Source organism: Oryctolagus cuniculus, chromosome 1, assembly GCF_964237555.1.
Source record: "Oryctolagus cuniculus chromosome 1, mOryCun1.1, whole genome shotgun sequence".
Lineage (NCBI taxonomy): Eukaryota > Metazoa > Chordata > Mammalia > Lagomorpha > Leporidae > Oryctolagus > Oryctolagus cuniculus.
In genome coordinates, this window is record NC_091432.1 from 205,579,579 (window position 1) to 205,607,206 (window position 27,628).

General features: G+C 40.3%; 1 protein-coding gene across 1 annotated transcript in view; it reads right to left on the bottom strand.

The window, feature by feature from the left end:
* The window catches only part of GRIN3A (glutamate ionotropic receptor NMDA type subunit 3A), a 223,218-nt gene that overhangs the window by 112,967 nt on the left and 82,623 nt on the right, over positions 1–27,628 (bottom strand). The window contains exon 3 of the mRNA XM_002708146.5: positions 20,293–21,340. Coding sequence (XP_002708192.2) covers positions 20,293–21,340 — 1,048 coding nt within the window. The remainder of the gene's footprint in view (positions 1–20,292; positions 21,341–27,628) is intronic.

The following is a 27,628-nucleotide window of genomic DNA, read 5'->3' on the forward strand; positions in this document are numbered from 1 at the left end:
TGAGAAACAAAAATCACATGGTTATCTCAATAGATGCAGAGAAAGCATTTGACAAAATACAACACCCTTTCATGATGAAAACCCTAAGCAAACTGGGGTTAGAAGGAACATTCCTCAATACAATCAAAGCAATCTATGATAAACCAATGGCCAGCATCATATTGAATGGGGGAAAGTTGGAGGCATTTCCATTGAGAACTGGCACCAGACAGGGATGCCCACTCTCACCACTGCTATTCAATATAGTCCTAGAAGTGTTAGCCAGAGCCATCAGGCAAGAAAAAGAAATTAAAGGGATACAAATGGGAAAGGGGGAAGTTAAACTATCCCTATTTGCAGATGACATGACCCTATATATAGGGGACCTGATAAACTCCTATAAGAGACTACTGGAACTCATAGAAGAGTTTGGTAAAGTAGCAGGATACAAAGTCAATGCTCAGAAATCAACAGCCTTTGTATACACAGACAATGCCAGGGCCAAGGAAGAACTACTAAGATCAATCCCATTCACGATAGCCACAAAAACAATAAAGTACCTTGGAATAAATTTAACCAAGGAGGTCAAAGACCTCTATGATGAAAATTACAAAACACTAAAGAAAGAAATAGAAGACGACACAAAAAAATGGAAAAACCTGCCATGCTCATGGATTGGAAGAATCAATATCATCAAAATGTCCATTCTCCCAAAAGCAATTTACAAGTTCAGTGCAATACCAATCAAAATACCAAAGTCATTGTTCAAAGACCTAGAAAAAACGATGCTGAAATTCATATGGAGAAACAGGAGACCCAGAATAGCTAAAGCAATCCTTTACAATAAAAACAAGGCCGGAGGCATCACAATTCCAGACTTCAAGGCATACTACAGGGCAGTTATAATCAAAACAGCCTGGTACTGGTACAAAAACAGATGGATAGACCAATGGAACAGAATAGAAACACCGGAGATCGATCCAAAATCTATAACCAACTCATATTCGACAAAGGACCTAAAACCAACCCCTGGAACAAGGACAGCCTCTTCAACAAATGGTGCTGGGAAAACTGGATGTCCAGATGTCGCAGTATGAAGCAAGACTCCTACCTTACACCTTATACAAAAATCCACTCAACATGGATCAAAGAACTACAGATGCGCCACGACACCATGAAACTAATTGAGAGCATAGGGGAAACCCTTCAAGATATCGGTGAAGAATTCCTGGAGAAGACCCCACAGGCACGGGTAATCAAAGATAAAATAAACAAATGGGATTACCTCAAATTGAAGAGTTTCTTAACAGCAAAGGAAACAGTCAGGAAAGCGAAGAGGCAACCAACAGAATGGGAGACGTTATTCGCAAACCACATAACAGATAAAGGATTAACAACTAGAATCTACACAATGATCAAAAAACACCACAGAATCAAAACAAACAACCCAATAAAAAAATGGGTCAAGGACCTTAACAGACATTTTTCAAAAGAGGAAATCCAAATGGCCAACAGACACATGAAAAAATGCTCAGGATCCCTAGCCATCCGGGAAATGCAGATCAAAACCACAATGAGATACCACCTCACTCCGGTTAGATTGGCTTACATACAGAAATCAACCAACAACAGATGCTGGTGAGGATGTGGAGAAAAGGGGACACTAATCCACTGTTGGTGGGAATGCAAACTGGTAAAGCCACTATGAAAGACAGTCTGGAGAGTCCTCAGAAACCTGAATATAGCACTACCACAGGACCCAGCCATCCCAATCCTTGGAATTTACCCAAATGGAATTAAAGGGGTGAAAAAAGCCATTTACACCTCAATATTTGTTGCAGCTCAATTCACAATAGCTAAGACATGGAATCAACCTAAATGTCCATCAACTGATGACTGGATAAAGAAACTATGGGATATGTACTCTATGGAACACTATACAGCAGTAAAAAAACAATGAAATCTGGGCATTTACAACAAAATGGAGGAAGCTGGAAAACATCATGCTGAGTGAAATAAGCCAGTCCAAAAGGGACAAATATCACATGTTCTCCCTGATCGATGGCAACTAAATGAGCACCTAAAATGATACCCATTGAAGTGAAATAGACACTATGAGAAACAATGACATGAGCAGCCCTTGTCTAGACTGTTGAGGAACAACTTACTATTTTGTTCCTTTAGTATTTTTGTTGTTGTTGTTGCTCAGTTTGCTCTACACAAGACCACTGGTTGAACTCTGCAATCAATGCACAACCATTCTTAAGCGTTTAAAAATTAACAGAAAATTGATCTCTGTGAAACATAGGAGTGGGAATAAGAGAGGGAGGAGATATATAGGACGGCACACACTCACTCAGACCTACCTCCAATGGTGGAACTAGAAATGTGCCAGGGGATCTCAACTCAACCTTACCAAGGAGGCAGGTACCAATGCCAGCATACTAGGTAAAGTGATAAATATAAATACACAAATGATCAAAAATATAGGGTAAGTATCGAGGAGATTACACAAAAAAAGACCAGTGTAAGCAAGTAATGAAAGATAGAATCAAAAGGGAGAGAATGATCCTGCGGGGGAAGCAGGACACACAGCAGACTCATAGAATGGCAAATGCCCAAAACAGCACTCCTGCCTCAGAATCAACCCTTGGGACATTTGGATCTGACTAAAAGGTCCATGAGAGTCTCGCAGGCATGGAACGCCATGACACGGTGGCAAAAAACAATCTAAATGAAGGATCCTGGTGAACAACACCCCAGCAGAAGGATCAGGCCATCAAGGAGAGAGGCGCCTTTCTCTGAAGGCAGGAAGGAACCTCCACTGTGATATGGCCTTGACTAAACAAATTCAGAGTTGGTGAACTCAAGGGGCTTCCATAGCCTAGACAGCTCATAGCAAGAGTCTCGGGTGATTGCTGATGTCATAAATAAGAGTGCCAATTGTTAAATCAATAACGGGAGTCACTGGGTTCATGCTCCCCACGCAGGATCTCTGTCCTTAATATGTTTAACTATGAAACTCAAAAACAACACTACTAGTCGAACAATACCCTATACCTGGTTCGGTTGTGTGAGTGCAACCTGTTGAAATCCCTGCTTAGTATATACTAAGTTGATCTTCAGTATATGAAAGTAATTGAAAATGAAACGTGATGAAGGGCAGGATGGGAGAGGGAGTGGGTGAGGGCAGGGCCACGGGAGGGAGGAAGGTAGGGGGGGAAGCCACAACAATACAAAAGATGCATTTTATAGTCTACTTAAAACTATTGGTTGAACTCTGTAATTAATACACAATTACTCTTAGGTGTTTAATTAATGCTATAACTAGTACTCAAATAGTATTTTACACTTTGTGTTTCTGTGTGGGAGCAAAATGTGGAAATCTTTTTACTTAACATACACTAAATTGATCTTTGTATATAAAGATAATTGAAAATTAATCGCGATGTGAAGGGGAAGGGGAGAGGGAGTAGGAGAGGGGAGCGTTGTGTGTGGGAGGGAAGTTACGGGGGGGGAGGAGGCTATTGTGGTCCATAAGCTGTACTTTGGAAATTTATGCTCATTAAATAAAAAAAAAAAGAAATTAACCCCCCCCCCCAAAAAAAAAGAAGACATTAAAAAATGGAAGCATATTCCAAATTTATGGATTGGAAGAATCAACATCATGGAAATGTTCATATTACCAAAATCAACTTACAGATCCACTGTGATCCTAATCAAAATACCGAAGACATTCTTCTCAAATCTATAAAAAATGATGCCTAAATTCATATGGAAACACAAGAGACTCTGAATAGCTAAAGCAATTTTTTACAACAAAAACAAAGCTGGAGGCATCACAATATCTGATTTCAAGACACACTACATGGGGCCGGCGCTGTGGCTCACTTGGTTAATCCTCTGCCTGCGGTGTCTGCATCCCATGTAGGCACTGGGTTCTAGTCCCGGTTGCCCCTCTTCCAGTCCAGCTCTCTGCTGTGGCCCGGGAAGGCAGTGGAGGATGGCCCAAGTGCTTGGGCCCTGAACCCGCATGGGAGACCAGGAGGAAGAACCTGGCTCCTGGCTTCGGATCGGTGCAGTGCACCGGCCATAGCAGCCATTTGGGGGGTGAACCAATGGAAGGAAGACCTTTCTCTCTGTCTCTCTCTCTCTCTCACTGTCTAACTCTATCTGTCAAATAAATAAATAAATAGACACATTACAGGGCAGTTATAATCAAAACAGCTTAGTGTTGGCACAAAAAATAGACTTGTAGACCAATGGAACAGAGTAAAAACTCCAGAAATCAATCCATCATCTACAACCAGCTCTCTTTGACAAAGGATCTAAAATCAATCCCTGGAGCAAGGACAGTCTCTTTAACAAATGGTGATGAGAAAAAAAAAAAATGGTGATGAGAAAAGTGAATCTCCATGTGCAGAAGCATGAAACTAGATCCCCACCTTATACTTTATACAAAAATCCAATCAAATGGATCAAAGATCTAAATCTATGACCCAGTACCTTCAAATTACTATAGAATATTGAGGAAACTCTGCAAGACATTGGCATAGGCAAAGACTTCTTGGAAATGACAGCACAAGGACAGGCAATCAAAGCCAAAATTGACAAATGGGATTACATCAAGCTGAGAAGCTTCTGCCTGCAAAAGTGAAGAGGCAAAGTGAAGAGGCAACCGATAGGAAGGGAGAAGATATTTGCAAACTACACAAGTGATAAAAGGTTAACATCCAGAATCTATTAAGAGCTCAAGAAATTCAACAACAAAATAATTGAGTTAACAAATCGACAAACTACTTGAACATTTTTCGAAAGTTGGAATTCAAATGACCAACAGACACTTGTAAAAATGTTCTGGGACACTAGCCATCAGGGAAATGCAAATTAAAACCATGGTGAGGTTTTGCCTGACTCCAGTTAGAATGGAGACAACAAAAGCTGGTGAGGATGTGGGGAAAAAGCTACCTGTATCCACTGTTGGTGGGAATGTAAACTGGTGGAAGCAGTATGGAGATACTTCAGAAATCTCAATATAGACCTATCATATCATCCAGCCATCCCACTCCTGGAAATTACCCAAACCAATAGAAATCAGTATATGAAATAATTATCTGTACCCCCATGTTCATTGCAGCACAATTCACAATAGCTAGGATCTGGAATCAAACAAATGTCCATCAACTATTGACTAGATAAAAAAACTATGGTATTTATACACTATGGAGTACTACTCAGCTGTAAAAAAAATGAAATCCTTTCTTTTGCAACAAGGCAGATGCAACTGGAAAATCTTATACTTAGTGAGATAAGCCATTCCCCAAAAAACAGATATCATATGCTTTCTCTGATCTGAGGTAAATAATAGAATACCTGAAATGTAATCTATTGGAATGAAGTAGATATTTTGAGATTTAATGATTTTGAATAGTCCTTGTTTTGACTTTGAGGAACAGTGTTTTTTTTTTTTCTTTCTTTCTTTCTCTCTCTTCATACTATTTGTTGAACTTTTTACTTAGTGTAGGGTAAAATATACGATCATTAAATAAACTAAAAATAGATATTTGTAAAAATTAAGAGTGGGGATATGAGAGGGAGGAAGAGGAAGGGTTGCAGTGTGGGCAGGAGGGAGTGCTGCAGGGGGAAGTGTCACTATATTTTTAAAACTGTAATCTGAAACTTATATAACAAAATTTAAAAAGATTTATTTTTTAATTTGAAATGCAGAGAGAGAGAGAGAAAGGGTCTTCATCTGCTGATTCACTTCCCAAATGGTTGCAAGGCCAAGGCCAGAGCTGGGCCGATCCGAAGCCAGGAGCCAGGAGTTTCCTCTGGTTTCCCATGCTGGTGCAGGGACCCAACGACTTGGGCCAACCTCTGGTGCTTTCCTGGGAACATTAACAGGGAGGTGGATTGGAAATGGAGCAGCTGGGACTCAAACTGGTGCCCATATGGGACACTGGTGCAGCAGGCTGCGGCTTTGGCTGCTATGTCACAGTGCCAGCTCCTTTCCTGAAATTCTTTAGAGGGTGGGCTAGTGTGTTATTGGTTGGGCTAGAAGGCGCAAAAGTAGTATAGTTCAATTTGGCAGTGGAGTAAGAGATTCTGGTAGATAATGAAAAATAGAATTGTATTAGTCTATTATCCAAGGTGCCAACAATCTGGGCTGGATTTATATTTCACAAGGGAGGACTGCTAGAAGACAGACAGGGATAGGCAGGATCATAGGATGGAAGTCACTGGAACAGTAAGTTAATGGGTCACAGAGCTAACCCTAAGATGTAAAGTACAGGCCTAGATTCATTAGTAATATATCACCATTGAGGGGCAGGCATTTGGCCTAGCTGTAAGACGTTCACATCCCACATAAGAGTACCTGGATTTAATTCCTGGCTGCAGCTCTTAAGTCCAGTTTTCTACTAAGAATGTGCACCTTGCAAAATAAGAGTGAAAGCCCAAGTAGTTTGGTCTCTGCTACCCATATGGGAGACCTGAATTGAATTCCTGGCCCCTGGCTCATAACTCTGGCCCTGGCTCAGTCCTAGCTGTTGTGGCCATTTAAGGAGTGAATTGGAGAATGGGAGACTTTTCTCTTTATGTCTCTATCTTTTTATCTTTTTGACACTCAAATAAATAGATGGTAGACTGACAGATAGAAAAAGAAAGGGGCTAGAAGCAAGAGGGACCTGATGCTGGGTTATGAGGGAACTGACTTAGTGCACTGTATGAGACTACTTCAAAAATTTCTTGGAAAAATGGAATTAAAATTTGTTTTTTGTGCAAAAAATTTGGCAATTAATGCATAATTTTTCATAATAAACATTTTATATGAACCTTTTGAAAGACTCCTTGTATGCATGGATTTAAAATTTGTCCAATGTGAATTAATGCTATAACTAGTACTGAAGCAGTATTTTACACTTCATGTTCTGTTAGGGTGCAAACTGATGAAATCTTTACTTAATATATACTAAATCAATCTTCTGTATATAAAGATAATTGAAAATGAATCCTGATATGAATGGAATGGGAGAGGGAGCAGGAGATGGGAGCGTTGCAGGTGGGAGGGAAGTTATGGGGGGGGGAAGCCATTGGAATCTATAAACTGTACTTTGGAAAATTATATTTACTAAATAAAAGTTTAAAAAAAAGAAAGCAAAAAAATTGTACACCAAAAGAAATATTTAAAAAATCAATTTTTCCAAGCACTTTTTGAAATTCTCCCACACAAGTACAGCACTCAAGGATGTTAACATACAGATTTGACTACCATTATTGTGGGATATGGCTTGAGTCTGAATTTCTAATAAGCTCTAGGAGATGCCAGAACTGTTGGCCCTTGGATCACACTTCTGAGAAGAATAGACTTAGAGAGACCATTTAAAATTATCTCTGGAGTGGGAAGCAGGTTAGTTCCTGAGGCTGGTTAGGGGAAAGGTTAGGAAGAGGCCAGTATTTGATGGCCTCAGCTATGAGAAGTAGAGAGTGATAGGGAGCCAAGTCTTGGCAGGAAGCTGTGCTGGCTGCTTTTTTTTTTTTTTTTTGGTCTTTTCTTCCATAAATCTGATGGTTGATGTCTTCTTCCTAAAGTTCATGAAACTGTCCATTAGTTCATATTCTCCCAACTTTCTATGTACATTAATTACCCACTTAGAAAATGAAGTCTCACTATATTGCAATGAAGGAGTGTCCTCCAAGTAACTTATGACTATAGATTGTTTCCAGTCCTTCAATATCATAAATAGTATCTTGATGATCAGTGATGAGTTCATGCTTTTACCAACATTTATGAGAATTGAGTATAAGCAGTCCTGGGATCAGAGTAGAATAAAGTTGGAGGGAATAATGGGGAGATTAATTGGCACCCATGTTCACCCTCAGACAGTACATCTTTATGTGAAGAGGTCTAATTAGAGGGGGAAGAGACGGGACGCTGCCATCTCCTGGAAGGGGACATGGTAGGGGAGATGGGTAGTGTCTGTCTGAGACTGTGAGAGTACACCTCACTGGGGGTAGGTGGAAGACACCATCTAAGTAAATAACTCCTGCTTGGTTTATGAAATAGTCAGAAGACATTTTTGCTGCAAGGTTTCTCTGATCAGGATAGTGGGAATGGTGATGGTGCTGTGTTGGGAATTAACCCTTCTTGGGTCTGTGTCTCTGTTGTGTTCTCATCCCATTGCTGAATCATATACTGAGCACAAATTCGTATGTCACAGCCTCAGCGTCACTCTCTGCCCTTGAATCATCTTTCTAGGGAGAGGAAGGCAGCTTTCCCAGATTAAATCTGAGAGTGGAGAAGGCATAGAAAGAACACTTCAGGTTGGAGATGAAATTCTTGCTGTATGTGTAAATTAAATGCTGAGTAGGAATTGTTCTCAGAGATTAATGGATATGAATTTTATCCCCATCATTTATAAAGTCTTGGACAAGTTGCCAGATTTTGTTTTAAACCTAGTTTTTTCTTGCTTGCTTTTTAAAGATTTATTTATTTAATTAAAAGAGTTACACAGAGAAGGAGAGGCAGAGAGAAAAAGAGGACTTCCATCATTGCTTTACTCCCCAATTGGCTTCAACAGCTGGAGCTGTGCTGATCCAAAGCCAAGAGCCAGGAGATTCTTCCAGGTCTCCCACATGGGTGCAGGGGCCCAAGGACTTAAGCCACCTTCTACTGCTTTCCCAGGCCATAGCAGAGAGATGGATCGGAAGCGGAGCAACCAATACTCGAACCAGTGCCCATATGGGATGCCGGCTCTGCAGGTGGCAGCTTTACCCTTTACTCAGAGTTTGAATTTTGACTCTGCTTTCTATTCAAGCTTTCTGCAATTATACACTCTGGGAGGCAGCAGGTAATGCCTCAAATAGTTGGGTCCCTACCACCCATATGGGAGACCCACATTGAGTTCCAGTTTCTTGACTTCAGCTTGACCTTTCCTTAGCTGTTAAGAGCATTTGGGGATAAACCCGCTAATGGAAGATCTTCTTCTGTCTGCATTTGTCTTTGTCTCTTTGCCTTTCAAATCAATATGAAGCTGAATAAATAAAATTGAATAAAAAGATACCATAGTCTCTGGAACATAGCAGGTATCCAATAAATGTTGTTACCACTATTTGTTGATCTTCATTTTAGACATAGAAACCACAGGAGACACACATATTTAGATACCTATAGTCACTTACTTACTTATTTGCCAATAGATACACTTCCATTAATTCTTTCTTCACACCATGTATGGAAAAAAATCTAGCTGAAATATAATTTAAGGAAACATTGATAGGTTCTGTTTTCTTGACATTGTTAAAATTTTCTGACATTTGACATTTTTAAGGCAGCAGCTTCCTTATAAAATGCCATACTAATATACTTCCTGAGTTTGAAAAAATGTGAATGGATTCTGACAAAATGTCTTTCTGAACTTGAGCAATGAATAGCACCATATATATAATTTATATATGTATACAATTGGCTGGAGCAGACTTGCATCTATTTGCAATTGGGAAAATTGAGCGTTAGCTGGCCAACCAAACTAAGTTCACAATGGGGCTGAACTCAGTTAAGATTCCTACTGAATACATCGGTGGCTGGATGTATCTCCTGATACATCTCCTGATCTGATTAAGGACCACAATATCCAAGTGAAGTAAAATAATAAAAATCCAATATTCATTTTAATTCAAACTGTCTTTGTGGAACTAAAATTCATATTTTAGACACAAAGGAGCCCCTTTGTAGGAACTTCTTATAGCTTTTCCATACACATATAAGTATTTATTGGACATCAAGATGAAATTCTTCACTGAGCAAGCCATCATTAACTTAGTACTCCTTAATTCAAACTAGCATGTTCATTTAACCTACATTGAAATTATAAGTAATATAAAAGGATCTATATAAATAGTCAATAGACATGAATTGGATAATTGTTTATAATATTATATATGCATATGTTTATTTATAGATATTTTATGTCATATTCATTGATATAGGAAGTATCTATGTATAGATAGTACTTACTAGTAAAAGTAATAATGTAAAACAGGCTGTAAGCCAATTCTCCCCTAATTTAAGGGAAAAGTTGGCAAAACATTGGCACATTCCCTGTTTGTATTCAAATGAAGAAAAAAAATTAGACATTCATTAAAACAAACTCAGCAGGGTGTCTAATTGAAAACATTTTGCTGCAGTTAGTATGACTTATTGCATCCATTTGAAAGTAATAAACTGTAGTTATTTAAAAAATTCTGTAAGGATGTCATCTCAAAATTATTGTAGAAGTAGGTGAGGATAGATAATGTGCTCATTTATTCAGTTTTCTATTTATCAGCTTGAATTAGCAGATTCTTGATGGCTTTCCTGAAGTTTTTTGAATTGGATAACATTCAGAAGGGAAGGGAAATAGCAATTTTTTCAACTCCTATTCATTGTCATATGGACCACTAAATCGTTATGACCCAGGTCCATAATCTACAAGGATGGGGCAGCATCATCTGTCTCATATTCATTAGACAGCCTTCCCACTCACTACATATGCAATGGTTGGCTCCACTAGAGGCATCTTGATCTTAGGTTTCCTTCGTTTTGGTGGTCTGTTCATATATAATCTAGCTCAAACACTCTGGGTCACTCTTGGACATAATTTGAGACTCACATGGCTACACCTTCACGTGCCTCTACCCTACTGATCTCATGTTGGTCACCTCTGCTTGGCCTCATACATCCATTTGTTTACCCAACACTTATCTAAATGATAGATATTTAGGTCTTAGTGATACTGGTAGGCAAGACATACTCAATTTTTTTTCTTACGGAGTTTATAATCTTGTGGGGATGCAGCCAGAACTTCAGCTGAATATTTCACATCCACTATCTCCTTTAACCCACTCAAGTGAAGACACAGAGGCCATAAAAGGTACAATAACTCACTGAGCTGCATACAACTAAAGTGTAATTGAATCAGATATCAAGCATATGTAATGAACACCAAAAATTTGTCCTTTTCTTCATGCTAAATTGTTCCCCACTGGAGTATCTTTTATAATTTTTCCACGGCATCTAGTGTGAGGGAGATTTCCAAAGGTCAGATTAAAAGCACTGATATCAAAGTAATCATTGTAGAATGCTGCGCCCTTATTCCAATGATGCTGTCGTTTTCATTCATTTGTTCATTGAACAACGTTTGAATATTTACTATTCCCCAAACACTATCGTGGGTTCTAAGGATACAATGGTAAATAAGACAAAGTGCAACAATGAACAAGCAAATAGAGAAAATGACAGTTAAAACTTTGTTAAGTGCTGTGAAGGGAAGAAACATGAAGGGGGGGAATGAAACTTTCCTTCTGGAAGTCCCTGTGGAGAGAGAGAGAGAGAGAGAGAGAGAGAGAGAGAGAGGCTGACAGAAACAGAGAGAGAGAGAGAGAGACAGGTATTCATTCTGCTATTTCACTCCCGATATAGCCACAACAGCCACAGCTGGGTTGATCTGAAGCTAGGAGCTTCTGGGTCTCCTATGCGGTTGCAGGGGTCCAAGGACTTGGGCCATCTTCTACTGCTTTCCCAGGCCATTACAGAGAGCTAGATTAGAAGTAGAACAGCTGGGACTTGAACAAGAACCCACAGAGGGTGCCGGCAATGCAGGCAGTAGTTTTACCTGCTGTGCCACAGTGCTGACCCCTGTTGTTTGTATTGTGCAAACCTTATTTCCATTTTTCTCCAGAGGCTGGAGGAGTTGGTTAAGACCACTCAGTGGCTGTTTCTAGACATTCAATGGCTCGAGCAGTGGGAGCTGCAGGTCAGTTTTCAGTGGTGGGCTGGGCACTCCAGTCTTCAATAGGGAATTGCCAAATAGGTTGCTAGACCAGTCTTCAACCTCAGGTTAAGAAGCAGTAACCTCAGGAGCTGCAGCAGTCCATTCACCCTGAAATGCCTCCTTCATGGCTTTTTCAGTAGCAGCCTGCTCTTCCTTTTCAATCCCTTCAGGATCTCTGTAGAAACAAAGATCAGGCTGACCTTTGATGGATGTTTCCAGGAGATGGTACCACACATACAAGACTTCTTTGGCTAGCATCTACCGCATGAGTCCCACTGGATGAGCTCCTTGGTGTTGCATGGGATGGTATTGCCCCACGGAGCAACAGAAAGCCTGTGTCACACAGGGCAACGGCAGGCATCTTCACCTAAGATACTTCTATGAGAGGCTGGTGGTCGAGCCTGGGAGCAGGAACCACTGGAAGATGTGGCTCTTTGAAGGAATGAAGTAACAGAAATGGCTCCAGGGGCAGCAGAAAACTTCAACACAGTCCTCTGGCCAGTGTTCCTGGAAGATGCGGCACTGACATCAACAGGCTTTTCAATGGCATGAGCTGCTAGGGAAAGCTTTTCCCAGGTCTTCAGATATATGATGTAGATGCCATCACTTTCCCTTTGATAGATGTGCTTCTCCCCGTGAAGTCAAGGTTGGTGCCACCTAAGTGGGTTCTTGCTGCAAGGAACTGGAGCACATCCCCTCCTCTTCATTTGCGGCACATCCAGGGCTCTGGACATTGTAACAGCAGCCCTTTCAGTTACTCCAGGAATCAAGAACAATGCCGTATAGACCCCTCACAAGATAGCACAGAAAAGCCAAGGCTTTTATTTTTATTTTTCAAAGATTTATTTATTTATTTGAAAGGCAGAGTGGTATACATACCTACCTACACACACACACACACACACACACACACACAGATTTTCTATCCACTGCTTCATTCCCAAAATGCCTGTGATAGCGTTGGGACAGGCTGAAGCCAGGAGCCAAAAACTCCATCTGGGTTTTACACCTGGGTGGCAGGGGCCCAAGCACTTGAGCCATTATCTCCCATGAATATACCTGCAGGAAGCTGGACTGGAAACAGTAGCAGACTTAACTGGGGTTTAAAAGATTTGCTAACACAATGTCTTTGTTTCCCACTATATTCCTTGTTTTAAGAATAGTGTCTATTTTGTTATGAAGCCAGACAGAGCCTAGCATGGTGCCTGGAACAGAAGTTGCCAATATTGGAAGAATTAAGGAAAGAACAAATATTTTGGAGTAATTTGGTATTCTTTATCCTCCTTTCCAACTCTAGTTCCAGCGTCTTGTTTGCCTTGGAGTTATTGCCGCCCTCCCTTCTGCATGGCCAGCCTTTATTATATGAATGCATATGTTTTATCAGGCAGCCACATGCTGTTATATGAAGATCAATAAAGGTGGTTTTTATTATTTTGGGAAATGTTTCTCATTTCCTAGCGAGGCAATGCTGGTGTCCACTGCTTTATTATTTCTGGTTAAAGTTTGCTCTTGCCCTCACAGCAGGTCTATTTAATTTTTAATATGCACTTGAACGTTCAGCAGGATTGTTTTTCCTCAGCTGTGCTGTCATTTGCCTCTACCCCAAATGACACAAGGCTCCTGTTCCCTCAATAGGGCTTCTTTTTCCTCCCTCACTCCCATCCCGCCCATCCCTCCCTCCCTCCCTCCCTTTCTCCCTACTTTCTTTCCTCTTTTTTAATATTGGAGACAGTATTAAAAGGGGCATTTTATATGAGAATTTGGAAAAGTAGTGCTAGAAAGTCCATTAAAATCAGCCAACAGCTCATTTGAGCATGCATGTGACTTTTCAACCAGGCCAGTTGGCTCTATGAGGGGAGGTGGTGCTTTACTTTCCAGTGTGGTTTACATTGTGAAGACTTTCTCATCAAGTTTTATATCCCTGCAAAACAGATGCCAATGACTAGAAGGTTCTAAGAATGCCCAAATCTGCTCCTCAGACCATGGACCCAGAAGGAGACCTTGATGGATACAAATAATACTGCAGTTTCTATCCACCTTTCAATCATCCTCAAATGCCAAAAGGAAATGACTGTGGATCATGAGGCAATGGGTGCTTACTTCTGTCTGTCTACTTTAATATCTGCATCACCTCTGCTGAATAGTGCTAGTTGTGTCACGGAAATACCCAAATAAGGTCTATTAAATATATCACTCATAAATTTTTGCTTTCATGTCCCTTTGCATCAAGAACCACCCACTTTGAAGTGGGAGCTGGCTTCCCAGATGAATTGGTGGGAGGCTTTGAGAAGTTAGATATATTACTTTTAGCAAAAATAAATTATTCTGGCAAAAATAGTTAAGTGAGGATAGAACCATCCTCTTGAATCTCATTTGCACAGCAGGCCAGTCCCTTTCCCTTGGGGTTATCTGTAGAGCAGCCAGCAACAAGATTATTTCTTTCCTCCGAGCCCCTATCAGGAAAAAATTCCAACCTTTCTTGGCTGCTGCAACATGCAGTGAATCATAAATCGTCTGTCTTGAGCAGGCTTTTGCTTTTAATTTTATTTCTGATGCAAAGTAGTTGGTTGAATCCAGTGAATCTCAACCATGAAATGGTGATAAAATACTCACCCTCTTAATTCTGAACAGTTTTATTAATTGTGTTAAATATGTAGTCTGAATGCTAAATAATTACAATCAAGAAGAAAAATGGAGCTATTACATTCATTGTAAGTTATCTGACATCAGGGTTACAGACACTAACACAGCCAGGGCTCAATTTGCAGAGGAACCTTGTGTGAGTACATCACAAATCATCACAAATGTTTCCTGTTTTTAAAATTTTTTGTTTTATTATTTGAAGAGGGCAGAGAGAAAAAGAGAGAGGGAGAGAGGGAGAGAGAGAGGGAGAAAGAATCTCCTGTGCTGGTTCCCTGGGCCAGGTCAAAGCCGAGAGCTCAGGACTCACTCCAGGTCTCCCATATGAGTGGCAGGGATCCAAGTACTTGAGCCATCACTGCTGCCTCCCAGGATGCATACTAGCAAGAAGTGATGTGAAGCCAGGGCTCGAAACCAGACACTCTGATATGGGATACAGGCATCCCAAGTAGCGTCTTAACTGTCTCATAAACCTTACTTTTTAATTCAGAAGGTTTTATTTAAACACATTTTCTCATAAAAGTATTGTACAGAGGCTGGCACTGTGGTGTAGTGGGTAAAGCCGCCGCCTACAGTGCCAGCATCCCATATGGGTGCCAGTTCTAGTCCTGGCTGCTCCACTTCCAATCCAGCTCTCTGCTGGGAAAGCGGTAGAAGATGGCCTAAGTCCTTGGGCCCCTGCACCCATGTTGGAGATCCAGAAGAAGTTCCGGCCATTTCAGCCAATTGGGGAGTGAACCAGTGGATGGAAGACCTCTGTCTCTCTCTGCCTCTCCTTTTCTCTCTGAGTAACTCTAACTTTCAAATAAGTGCATAAATCTTTTTTTTTTTTTTTGACAGGCAGAGTTAGACAGTGAGAGAGAGAGAGACAGAGAGAAAGGTCTTCCTTCCGTTGGTTCACCCCCCAAATGGCCAAGAGCCAGGTGCTTCCTCCTGGTTTCCCATGCGGGTGCAGGGCCTAAGCACTTGGGCCATCCTCCACTGCCTTCCTGGGCCACAGCAGAGAGCTGGACTGGAAGAGGAGCAACCGGGACAGAACCGGTGCCCCAACTGGGAATAGAAACCGGGGTGCCAGCGCCACAGGCGGAGGATTAGCCTAGTGAGCTGTGGTGCCGGCCAAATATATAAATCTTTAAAAAAGTATAATTCTAAGATTGATATAAAAGTGACAACAATTTTGGTCCAGATATACAAACTTTTTATTCAAAAATAAAGACACTATTGTTATAATTTAAAATATTAATGCTACCAGCACCAGAAAAGTAGTTTTGAGGGAAAATAATATGGAACAATTGGCAACCCTTCATTCAGACTTGGTGTGCTTATATGGCTTCTAGGAGCTAATGACATCAATTCCTTGGAGCACATTAGTTAATAAAATACTTCTGAGGAAGTCTGCAAGTTGTTATTCTCAATGTTTTGGGGCACATCATTACAACAGAGACTTGAGGAAATTATTCAATGATAGCTAAAGAAGCATTAAAGGAGAAGGAAAGGAGGCAGGTGTTGAAAAACATTAACGTGAAGGCATGATAAGATTTTGCTGAGGAGTGTTAACCCAGTTGTGAATGGCAACACTGTGTAAGCGGAACCATCCTAATATGTAGTAGATGAGAGGGAAGACACAACATGAAGAGAAATGAGGCAGAGCCAATAAGGGGCAGAAGAATCTTCCGAGTGTGACCAACACTCCATATCACCTCTCATTCAGATTTTTTTGGGGGCAGAAAAACAAATGTCCCCAAAGAATCCCAGGGGATAACTATGACTTGTAATGTCAACGATAGACACTCTCATCAGAACTAGGATGAATGAATTTGAAAAATGAAAAGAAGATTTTGAAAAACAGCTGAAAACATCAAATCACAAAAACCTATTTCATTAGACATTAAACACATACTTTAATTCTCATGGTGTGGACAGGACACTGATCTGACTCTGCATGCATTCTTGGTATCTGCTGGCAAGAAGTTAGGCATGAAAAGTGGGGGAAATTACTATCTTCATGTTAGAAAGTAAAAATTCTGTTAACAGAGTGACATTCAAGAGCCTACATAACTGTGGGTTGCAGAGCACTTCCCCCCTATCTTCCAACTCATCATTCCACTAATCCAATGCTCCAGCATCCTGAGCTCAACAGACGTGATTTTTCCTTTAAAGAGTAATTTTTCTCCCTACCACCTTCTCCCTTGGGGATCTCATATTCTTCCAGTGCTTTATTACTTGGTATCACTTCCCCATCCAAGATTCCCACTAGCTTCAGTCTCACTCCTGAACTCTCACTTCCTGTTCCCCAAATAGGTTTTAAAATGTCATGTATGAAATGAAGTGGAATGGATCACCCTGTTTTCTAGTCCATACATTGCCTTTTCCGCCTCCTTGAATGGTACCATCATCTTTACACTAAGACCTGCGAGTTTACAAGTGTGGCTTTGTTGTTTGAAACCCAATCACTTTGCAAGTCCTGCTGACTGGATCACCACAGTATTTCTTGCATCCTTTCTTCTATTAGTGATGGTACCTGTAACTTCATCTCTCCATTTTCTGCCCTTCCAATCTTGTTTGCTGGCTGTTGCAGAAGCAGGCATCCCAAATGGATCCTGTTCCACTGTGCTGTTCCAATCTTCAGGGAGGGCAATGCTGTCTTTTATCAGAAATCAGTTCACATGGCTTGTCCTCACAGATCCTATGTTACCTCAAATAGGCTTGCTTTCTCAGGCTCGGGTCTCGCCTCCTGTGATGTTATGCTCTGGCTGAATCCAGTTCCTCAGACAGCCTGCCTGAGTTTCATCCTTCCACCTGCAAGTGCTCTATTGTGCTCCTTTGCTTGGAACATCCATGTCCAATTTCTTAGCATTCTTCAAGAACAAGCACAAATTTGTTACAGGTACTGATTTGCTGAGTTGAAGGTGATATCTTTTTCCTGAACTACAGTACTTCACCTGTTTCTAAATTTTGGTGCATTTAGAAATGACTTTATAAGTTGTTTCTCCTCTTGTTAATATCTTTTCTCTCCTACTTGACTAAAGCCAAATTATTTGACTTATTTACCCATAAGTTTCTCTACATAACTAATGCAGGAAACAGGTACAGCCTTCCTGAAGGAATTAGCAGTGGTGGAGGAGAAAAGCACTCATGTGAATTACTACGGTTTACTTGGGAATCTCTCTTGGGGATCTCAAACTCTCTTAGGGGCTTTACTACTCAGTATTGCCTCGTCACCCAGAATCCCCATTAGGAGTGACCAAAGGAGAATGGAGATCATTTTTATATTATCTCTCTGAAGAAGGGTGAGGAATTAAGTTGTCCATATAATATCATATATCTGAATGAAGGTGAAAAATTCTGTCACCAATACTATTGCTTCCAAAATCCAGGTATCAAGAATTGCTTAGTCAACTAATTAGGGTATCTCCATCTGAAAACCATAAATGAGAAATTTAAATATGGAAACAGCACTAGTACAGATATTTGTAAATTTTTGTGAAACAGTAGAAATTAATTTTTTATTTCAAACTGAAAATTTTTAGATTTAGTATTATCTCCTGCATTAAGAACTGACCACCTGTAACACAAAGTTGATTTTGTCTAGTTCTGCTGACTGTCTGGTAGGCTGCATTATACTTCTAAAAACTTCACCTCTTATTCTGGTGAAGTTGGGGATGGAATGATTACCCATTTTTTCTTAAAAAATGGGCTTTCTGATGTGGATGGTTTGTCTTTCTTATTTTCTTTTTAATTCCCTAAAATAATCATCACAGGTTTTTCAGGCATAATATTCATGACTTACTTTTGGCAATCCTTTGTTCTGATTAATGAAATTCTAGTCAGTATTGCAGTAGTCTGGAATCTGCACAATAGGTATACATTAGATTTTTCAGTATTAGATTTGACTAAATGTTTTTCATTTTGAGTTTACAGATTAGTAGTCACATTGGCAAGGTTCTTGCAAAAAAAGTCTAAATAAGTCTCTAGCATTCCTGTGAGCCTTTGAGTGATATGCGGGACTATGGGGGGAACAATAAGCAGAGACCGATGATGCTGCTGCAATGTGAGAATGCTGAAGCAGCACCAAAATCTCTTTGTAGGGTGATGCATTTATTTATTTATCTGAAAGACAGAATTACAGACAGAGGGAGAAACAGAGAGAAAGAGAGATTTTCCATTTGTTTGTTCACTCCCAAGATGGTTGCAATGAGCAGGGCTGCACCAGGCCAAAGCCTGGAGCCTGAAACTCCCTCTGACTCTCCCACGTGGGTGGCAGAGGTCCAAGTACTTGGACCATGTTCAGCTGCTTTTCCACATGCATTAGCAAGAGGCTGGATTGTAAGCAGAGAAGCTGAACTTGAACCAGTGTCCATTTGGGATGTCTGTCCTGCAGGTGTAAGCTTAAGCTGCCATGCAACAATGCTGGCCTCATCATGAATTTATTTATTCTAAAGAACTTATTTGTGTTCAAGCTGGACTCTAGCTTGTAACATAAAGCCCTGAGTGTTCATTAAGAAGAAACACAATTTCTTGCCTAAACAGTGAAGCATTGTTAGCTGAATCAATTCATGAGGTTCATGTCACTTATCAAAAATTTTGTGAAATAGATCAATTTTCTCACATTCTTTTGGTTGTAAAACAGACTTTACATCTTTAACAAAACTATAAGAATTCTCTGAAGCCACCACTAGCTATGTGGGAGACTCCAATGATTCCTAAAGACAGTTGAAAATGTTCCATTTGCTAATGTTCCATGAAGTTAATTTTACTGGTTTAATAAAAACTAATAACAAATAGTTTAAGATCTTAAGATATGTAAGAAGAGAAAATTGAGAAGGCATGGTAGATATTTTGCAATTTGAAAAACTCAGTTTAGCTTGCATTGTTTTAAGTATAATGTGTCCAGAGTGTGCCCATTGAATTGATGCTTTCTCCAATCTCTATGAGGTGTGTCCTACACATTGGAATGCATTTCTACCCATGAACTGCCTTCTACTCTCCATCATGATTGCATAATCCCTTGAACTCCATCCCAGTTGCACTGGGTTCTTGACTGTTCCCTTCTGCCTTCTACTGGATGGGCTAGATTTTCTGTATACTCTGTCACTGAGAGGGGCCCTGTTTTAATCCAGAGAGAACGCGGACATGGCTATCTTTACCTGAGTATCACCACTGTTTTATTCATTTACCTGTCCCCACCCTTTCACCTCCTATTACCCTCAGGCATGGATGTCTAGAAATCAAGGAAGTCTAGGGACACACAATTTTCTTGACTATCCTTGTACCTTGTAATGTAACTGCTGACACTCTCCCCTCAACACAACATAACCACCTTCACAACTATCTTACTCCATGAAAATACTCTGTCCTTAGTCCTGCCACCAAGTTCAGCACTCCTTCTTCCATACCCATTAAGCTCTATAGCACCTGATTTTGGGGGATTATGACAAAATGTTAGTTCTTTAACATGCTTTACTGTTTAAAATACTGTTTGTCCTATTTTCCCCCATTAATCTAAAGAGTAATAATTAACCAATTTTTGAGATTTATTTTGATTGACAATACTTTTTTTGTAAGACTCTTCCCCTACAGCCATTCTGTTAGATGGTCAAATAACAGAAGAGAATGCTGCACTAATTAATGTTTCCATGAGAAATGCTTTCTATAGAACAAATACCCCCTAAAATCTTCCACTCTTTTTGTTTCATTTAATAAAACAATGAAACATTGGTTCCACCATACAACAGACTTTTGAACTTGTCTCTGTAATTGACTGAGAGGATATTCTTTTTTAGGTTGTAGAAGATAGATCCATTATAGCATAAGATACAACATCTGGAATTATAATGAGCAATAAAGAAATCTAAAGTTTTACCTTAGGGTCATGTATTCCAGAAAGCTCTTCATAGATCTTCTCACCTACCATGACAGCAGCCAAGTTTGCCGTATATGTAGAAAGGCAAAACATACAGAAAATGGCCCAAAGGTTCATTAGAAATCTTCCAGTCCAACATTTTGGGGGTTTGATGGCTACTGTTCTTCCAAACAACAGAGCGTAACAAACATTCAAGGCTGAAGAGAAAGAGAAGACTTTACTTCTATTCCGCCCTTTGGGAGTCATACCAAAGGGGCTCTTCCATTCATACAGAGTGAGGAAGATGGCAGTGATGTGCAGAGCCACAAAAATCCCCAACCACATAGTCCAGTGGAGTGGCCACATGAAGGCTCCAATGGGAGCAGCTGTGTCTCGGGTCCTCACTAAGATACCCAAGCTGGTAGAGAAGAAAGGGCTGGTGAAATCTATCACCTGGCTCCGTGCAGTATTGATGCTGAAGGAAGTAACTGCCATGTGGGCGGTCCCACTCAAGAGATCACCCACCAGCCCAGTCCAGTGCCCATTTTTCCAGGCTCCATATTTTCCATCCCCAACAATGTAGAGGTCAAAGTCAAAGTTCATGTCTTCTGCTAGCTTTTCCAGCAGATCAATGCAATATCCATAGCAGCACTTCTTAAATTTTATGGGTACTGTATCATTACTGCTGTGGAGACTGTTAAAAAGGCTATCTAATATGGAAGAGTCATTAGTCATGGGATTGAGACAGAGTTGGCCAGCAGGGCATAAGCCTTCATCATCTACCTCCCTTGTGAAGACAAATGGATGCTCAATCAGGGTAACCACTCTCAAATGTAGCTTACTCGGGTGTTGGAAATGGGTTTTGTGCCTTTGGGCCTGCTCTGGCCATATTCCATAGTCCATGACAATCTTTCCTCCCTGCCAGCTGCCCAAGCGAGTCCACATTGGCTTTCCCATGGGGTCATGTTGTAGATTCCAGATGAAAAAGTTGTTTTCTGAGCTGATGATGGTGGAACCTTTCACTTTGATGGAACCACTGAGGCCTCTGAAGGTGGTGTTGGCTAAAAACCTGGCAAAGGGGAGCAAAGGCAAAAAGTATGAGAGATGAGGCCAAACACATAACAGATTGATCATTTTTGTTTCTTTGTCTTAATAAAAATAAGCTCTAGTATTTTTAAGAGCATTTTCTATAATTTCTTTAGGAATTAATAAACTAGTTTCTTTTTAGGAGAAGAGCCTTATTTCATTGAGCTAATGGGATCTTTTCTTACCCACAGGTTCTAACATAATGGCCAGGTGCTTGCCTCTTTTTTTTACTCCAAATCATTTAATTTCTAGTTAAGATATGTATTAATTGTATTCCATTGTAAACTCGTAATTATATATTTTCACAACCTTTCAAGCTTTAGACATTCTTGGCACCTTTAATATGCCCAATGCCTACTGTCCACATTCAAGTTCAACTAAATTTGCTCAATAAATAGTTGTTTTGGTGTGCATATACTTTGGTAAGTTCTTAAAAATGCATTCATAAAATTAGAAAACAATCATATCTTGTCACCAGTATTTTTCCTTGTCAAGTGGAAATAATTAACATATCTATCCGCAAGAGGCCAAAACTGCTTGTTGGAAATCATCCATAGAACAAAGAAAAATAAACTTGCAGTTCTCAGGATAGCCTCAGGCTACTCTCCTTCTGAGTCATTAGAGAAAAACACTTGGCTCTGGTTCTAGAGAAATCTTCTGCCAGAGGGCAGAGAAAGAGAAAATCATCAACTAAACGATACTTGGATTCCTGACCGTGTGAGCTGGGACACTTTCAGAATATGCTCTCAAATGGACTAGATGGGAAATGCTTGATCATAGCCTCTGTCTTTCCTGAGTCTGGGAAGATAAGACAGCAAGAAGTAATATAAAGCTTATGTCATCTCTGTACTCTGAATTATGGCTCTGCATCAGAACAAAAGCCCAGGATTTGGCACCAAATATACCTTATGTACCTGCATTTGAATATTGGCCTAGCTACCTGTTAACATTGACCTTGCACAATTCACTTAATTCTAAGCTTCAGTTTCATCAACAGCAAAATAGAATCATACTTCCTCCATTATGAGAGTTGGAAATAATAAATGTAAAGCATAAGCCATACTTTATCATATGGCACAAACATTCCAGATATGATAGCTATTATTTAATACCATTTATCTTTTTTCAATCGAGGCTGTTCCTGTGTCATGTTTTCTAAGTCTTTTATCATCATTTTTCTAGCTGAGATACAGAATGTCACCTTATGATAAATGTGAACAGTTAAGACACAGTTAAAATTAAAAAATATAAACTGAAATGTAGATTTTTACATAGTAGGTCTTTGAGGCATCAAGTCTAGCCTCTCAGCCAAACAGATTCCCCCACTGTCTTTCACAAACATTACTCTGAAATATATAAGTACAAACAGAAGTAGTTAGAAGTTATGTTGCCACAGTAGGAACATAGAAAAATCAGAAAGTGTGAAGATGTACTAATTTTCATTAGAGATCTAAATGTAAATCACATTTGAAGATGTTACCATCACTAAATGCAATGAAACTGCTCATTTTGGCAGATTGCATGTAATGGTAATTATTTATGTTAGCACTCCCCAGTGCCACTCTCCCACTTAAGATTAATTTTATTTTGCAACAAGTAATGAAGTCTCAGCTATCTTAGACTTTAAAACAGCTTTCTGCTTCTTTAGAGAAGCAGGGAGCCACATCATTAAAATATACAGATTGATCAATTGATAATTACTTACATATTCTAAGGGAAGGGCAGCTACAATTGTGTTTCTGATCTATTTACTCAGATTTGTTAACGTGTGTGTGCGCGCACATAGACACACACACACACACGCTTTTTTCATTTGGTTAGTTTAGTGGTAAGGAAAGTAAAGTGGAAATGTGGATAGAACTTTCATTTTTTAAGAATATCTGGAGCTTAATGATTATAGATTTTTGACTGGATGGGCCCTTGAGAGTCTGCCTTTAAATAAATACATGCTTAACCTATCTTAGAAAAAGGCACTAGAAGTCTTCAGAAATCTTCCACAGATTACACAGCTTCCTCACTACAGGAAAGCCTATTTCTCACTATTGGTGATGAATAACCTTAAAGATGACCACTACAAAAGGCAAGGCTGGGTTGTCATTGAGGCAGTCATCAATGATAATGAAAGTCGCCAATATTCCTAGCCCAGAAAACCCAGTACTTGTTGCACTACACGACTGGGTCCCAGAGAAATCCCATTTAGTACATGTTATTTCCATCTATTTTATTTTCAGTCTTACAGTGGAGATGGGTTAAAATAACCTCATTGATAGCTTTCAGTTACAATCATCTTCATTGTGCATTTGTAATGTAACGACAACACATAACACAGTTTAAAAGCTCACTGTATTAGTAAAAGATTAAAAGGTTTCAAGTCTTTCTTCTGTTTTTTTTTTTTTTTTTATATGCTCCTTGTTAATTTACCCTGACTCTGCTTGAGTAAACAGAAAAAAATCAGGAATATTTTTATAGACAATGTAAATTTAAACAATTACCTGGCACTATTTTTAGCACTAGGATTACAGAGATGAAAGAAAAAGTCACTGGTCTTGAGGCCTCCAAGTCCAGCTGAGGGAAGAGGGAACATGTGTACATACCAGGGGCATGAGCATAAGGAGTGTGGGGAGCAACCCGGACTAGACTAAGTTACTGGAATTAAGACTTATTCTATGCATCTGCTTTCCCACAATATGGCGCTGAGAAGGGAAACAGCTTCTACACAGCTGCCTCCAGTTCAACTAATAAACAGCAGGACCTGCTCCTGATTGGAGGAGGGCAGCGTACTCGGCGTGTGGGTAGCAGAGTTGGGATTGGTGGAAGAGGACTATAAAGGAGGAGAGAGACAACATGCACCAGGAACATCTAAGAGGAACATCTACCTGAAGGAACACCTGTGCAGCCCCCGAGAGAGCCGGCCGGCGGTGTGCTGCTCCCCTGCGGAAGTGGGGAATGTGGCCAGGGGGAACTGCCCTTCCACGGAGGTGGAAGGGACGGTAGCCAACCCGGGAAGGACCAGCAGCCAACCCGGGAAGAACCAGCAGCAAACCCGGGAAGGGCCAAGCAGACGAAAGAACAACGCAGGGTCCTGTGTCGTTCCTCCACGAAGACGGGGAGCGACAAGGAGAGAGGTAAACCTGGCACCACTGGAACTGAGAGCCAATGAACAGGTACTGCATATCAACTCTATAGAGTGCCAAGGAAAGATTCTCAGTGGAGCAGGTGCCAGAGCTGAGTCTTAGAGAAGAAATTACAATTGGCTGGGAAGAAAAATTGGGAAATGATGCTGTCACCCCAGGGAGACACGTGTATGAAGGCCAGAAACAGTACAAATTGTGTGATAAATGAAAAGAGCTAAGGCTGGAGCTGAGGGTGGGAAATGAATTACAACAGACCTGCAGCCACAGTGAAGACAGTGGGGAGTCACCAAGGGGATTTTGTCTGGGAAGGGACATAATCATCTTATCTGATTTTTGAATGATTGTTTCCCTTGCTAGCTGTATGGGAAATAGTTTGGAAGGAGGAGGGTGATAAACTTAATCCCACATGTGAAGAATGAGGCTCTGTCCTCCTGTCTCTTGCTTCCTCTCTTCTTCTCTCTGATTATATAAGAAACTTGTATAATAAAGTGGCAATGGCTAAGGTAGTAGCGGGAGAAGTGGAGATGGTATAATTGGAGATATTTAGTCTTTAAAAAGAAAAGCAGTGATATTAAAAGTGTTAAATGCACAGGATTACATTTAGTCAACAAACTATTTTCAAAATATGTGAAAGAGTTCTGTTTTAGTAGTAGTTTGTCTTGCTGGAGAATGGGATGGGAGAGGGAGAGGGAAATGGGATGGTTACAGGTGGGAGGGAGGTTATGGGGGTGGGGAGCCACTATAATCCAAAAGTTGTACTTTGGAAATTTATATTTATTAAATAAAAGTTAAAAAAAATGTGAAAGAGCTTCACAAATGATGATCTAAATAAAACCTATAATATTTGAATGTAAACTATCAGACAATATTGCTACGTAGACATAAAAAAGGGGAAAAGTGGTCTTCAGTTCTCCCAATAAACTTACAACGCAGGCCAAAAGGAATAATAACATCACCATTTCTATGCTGATCAGACAACTGCTCCAGTCTCAGGACGAATTCTAAACAAATCTGCCAGACTTAGGAAAGTCATGAAGAAAGGCAACAATGTAGAAATACAAGGGGGAGGAGTTAACACAACAATCTGATAGAAGAAAAAAGCATAGGAAAAGCAGGTTGTAACTAGACTACAGAAGCCGCATACATCTATATTATGAGATTGGATTTTATTTTAATAGGAAAAGGGGAGCCATGAAGATTTCTGAGTGTAAAGACATAAGCCAAGCTCTGCATTGATCTGGAAGCAGTAAAATGTGCACAGAGGAAGGAAGAGATGGCGACCAGGAGACCACTTGGAGGAATACTACAACACCTTCATTAAGCTATGATAAGGCTCTGGATTTCATTCTGCAAGTGAAAACAGAGTTTAGCTCTGTGCTGTCCATGTAATGAATGTTTAACAAAGCTATTCAGATGTCCATAATTTTTATTAGTAAATATTCCAAGATAACACACTGCCTAAAATCATGAGGCTCATTAGTCAATTTTACTTTATTCGAAGCTCCCAGTTATATCACCAATTAAGAGTATTGTGGTTTGTATTGCAGATGAGATAAAATTTGCACTTTGTAAATTCCGTAACAACATTTTTGATAGAGTTCACAGATTTAATATGTTTATTCTATTCTAAGAGACCAGTATTTGATATATCTAAGATACATTTTGAAGCCATATTTGCATACAAAATCTTGGCATACAAGTTTAAAGGATTTTCTCATTTATTTATTGAAACAAATGAACAACATATTAACAAAACAACACATTATCCATTCAAGCATTTCTTCATTCAACATGGTCACTATGTGCCAGGCACTGATCCAGATGCTACGATCAGAGACAATAATCTTGGCAGCTTATATGCCATTTGTATCCTACTGATGGAGACAGAATGATTATAATAAATAGGTAATCCACATGGGATTTTGGGATTTTACAAAGCACTAAGTGAAAAAGGGAAAATAAATCAGGGAGGACCAGGAATGTCCTCTCTGAGGAGGCAAAATTCAAGTAAAGAACTAGATAGGGAATGAACTAGCCATGGGGCTATTTGGGTAAAGAGTAAACCATGTAGGCCGGCGCTACGGCTCAATAGGCTAATCCTCCACCTGCAGCGCCAGCACCCCGGGTTCTAGTCCCGGTCAGGGTGCCGGTCCTGACCCGGTTGCCCCTCTTCCAGGCCAGCTCTCTGCTATGGCCTGGGAGTTCAGTGGAGGATGGCTCCAGTCCTTGGGCCCTGCACCCGCATGGGAGACCAGGAGGAGGCACCTGGCTCCTGGCTTCGGATCAATGTGGTGCACCGGCCACAGGGCGCCAGCTGCAGCGGCCATTAGAGGGTGAACCAATGGCAAAAGGAAGACCTTTCTCTCTGTCTCTCTCTCTCACTGTCCACTCTGCCTGTCAAAAAAAAAAAAAAAAAAAAAGTAAACCATGTAGAGGGAACAAGTCCAGCATTCTTGAAATGGGAGTGTCTGACCTGTTTGAGGAGGGAATGAGGGGCCAGAGAGTTGAAGAGGAGGCCAAAGAAAAATATGGGGGGTGGGATTTGGGGAAAAATAGGATTTTGTCAGCCATCTTTAAGACTTTGTTTCTTCTCTATGTGGAATGGAAAGCCAGTAGTGGGTTAAGCAGATATGATATAACATGTTTTAGCATCATTGTCATAGTGTTGTTTTGAGAATGAACTAAAGTGAGACAAAGGCAAAAGCAGAGAGACCAGTTAGGAGGTCGTTTCAAACACTCATGTGGAAGATGATGATTGCTAGGACTGCAGAGGTGGTGGCAAGAATTAGTTGAACTTTCATGTGTTTAGAAGCTGAAACTAGGGGTTGGTCCTGAGGCAGAGTAGGCTAAGCCTCCGCCTGTGGCATCGGCATCCCATATGGGGGTGCTGGTTCATGTCCCTGCTGCTCCTCTTCTGATCCAGCACTCTACTATGGCCTGGGGAAGCAATAGGAGATGGCCCAAATGCTTGGGCCCCTGCACTCATGTGGGCTACCCCATGCTATTTGCTAGTAGTACATACTTGGCATTACAATTTGTGACCACTATTTTAGATGGTCATAATATTTAAATTAATTACAATAATGTATAAAAATATCTTTTTACAGTGTTTAGGCCAAATATTTATTACATGGCAG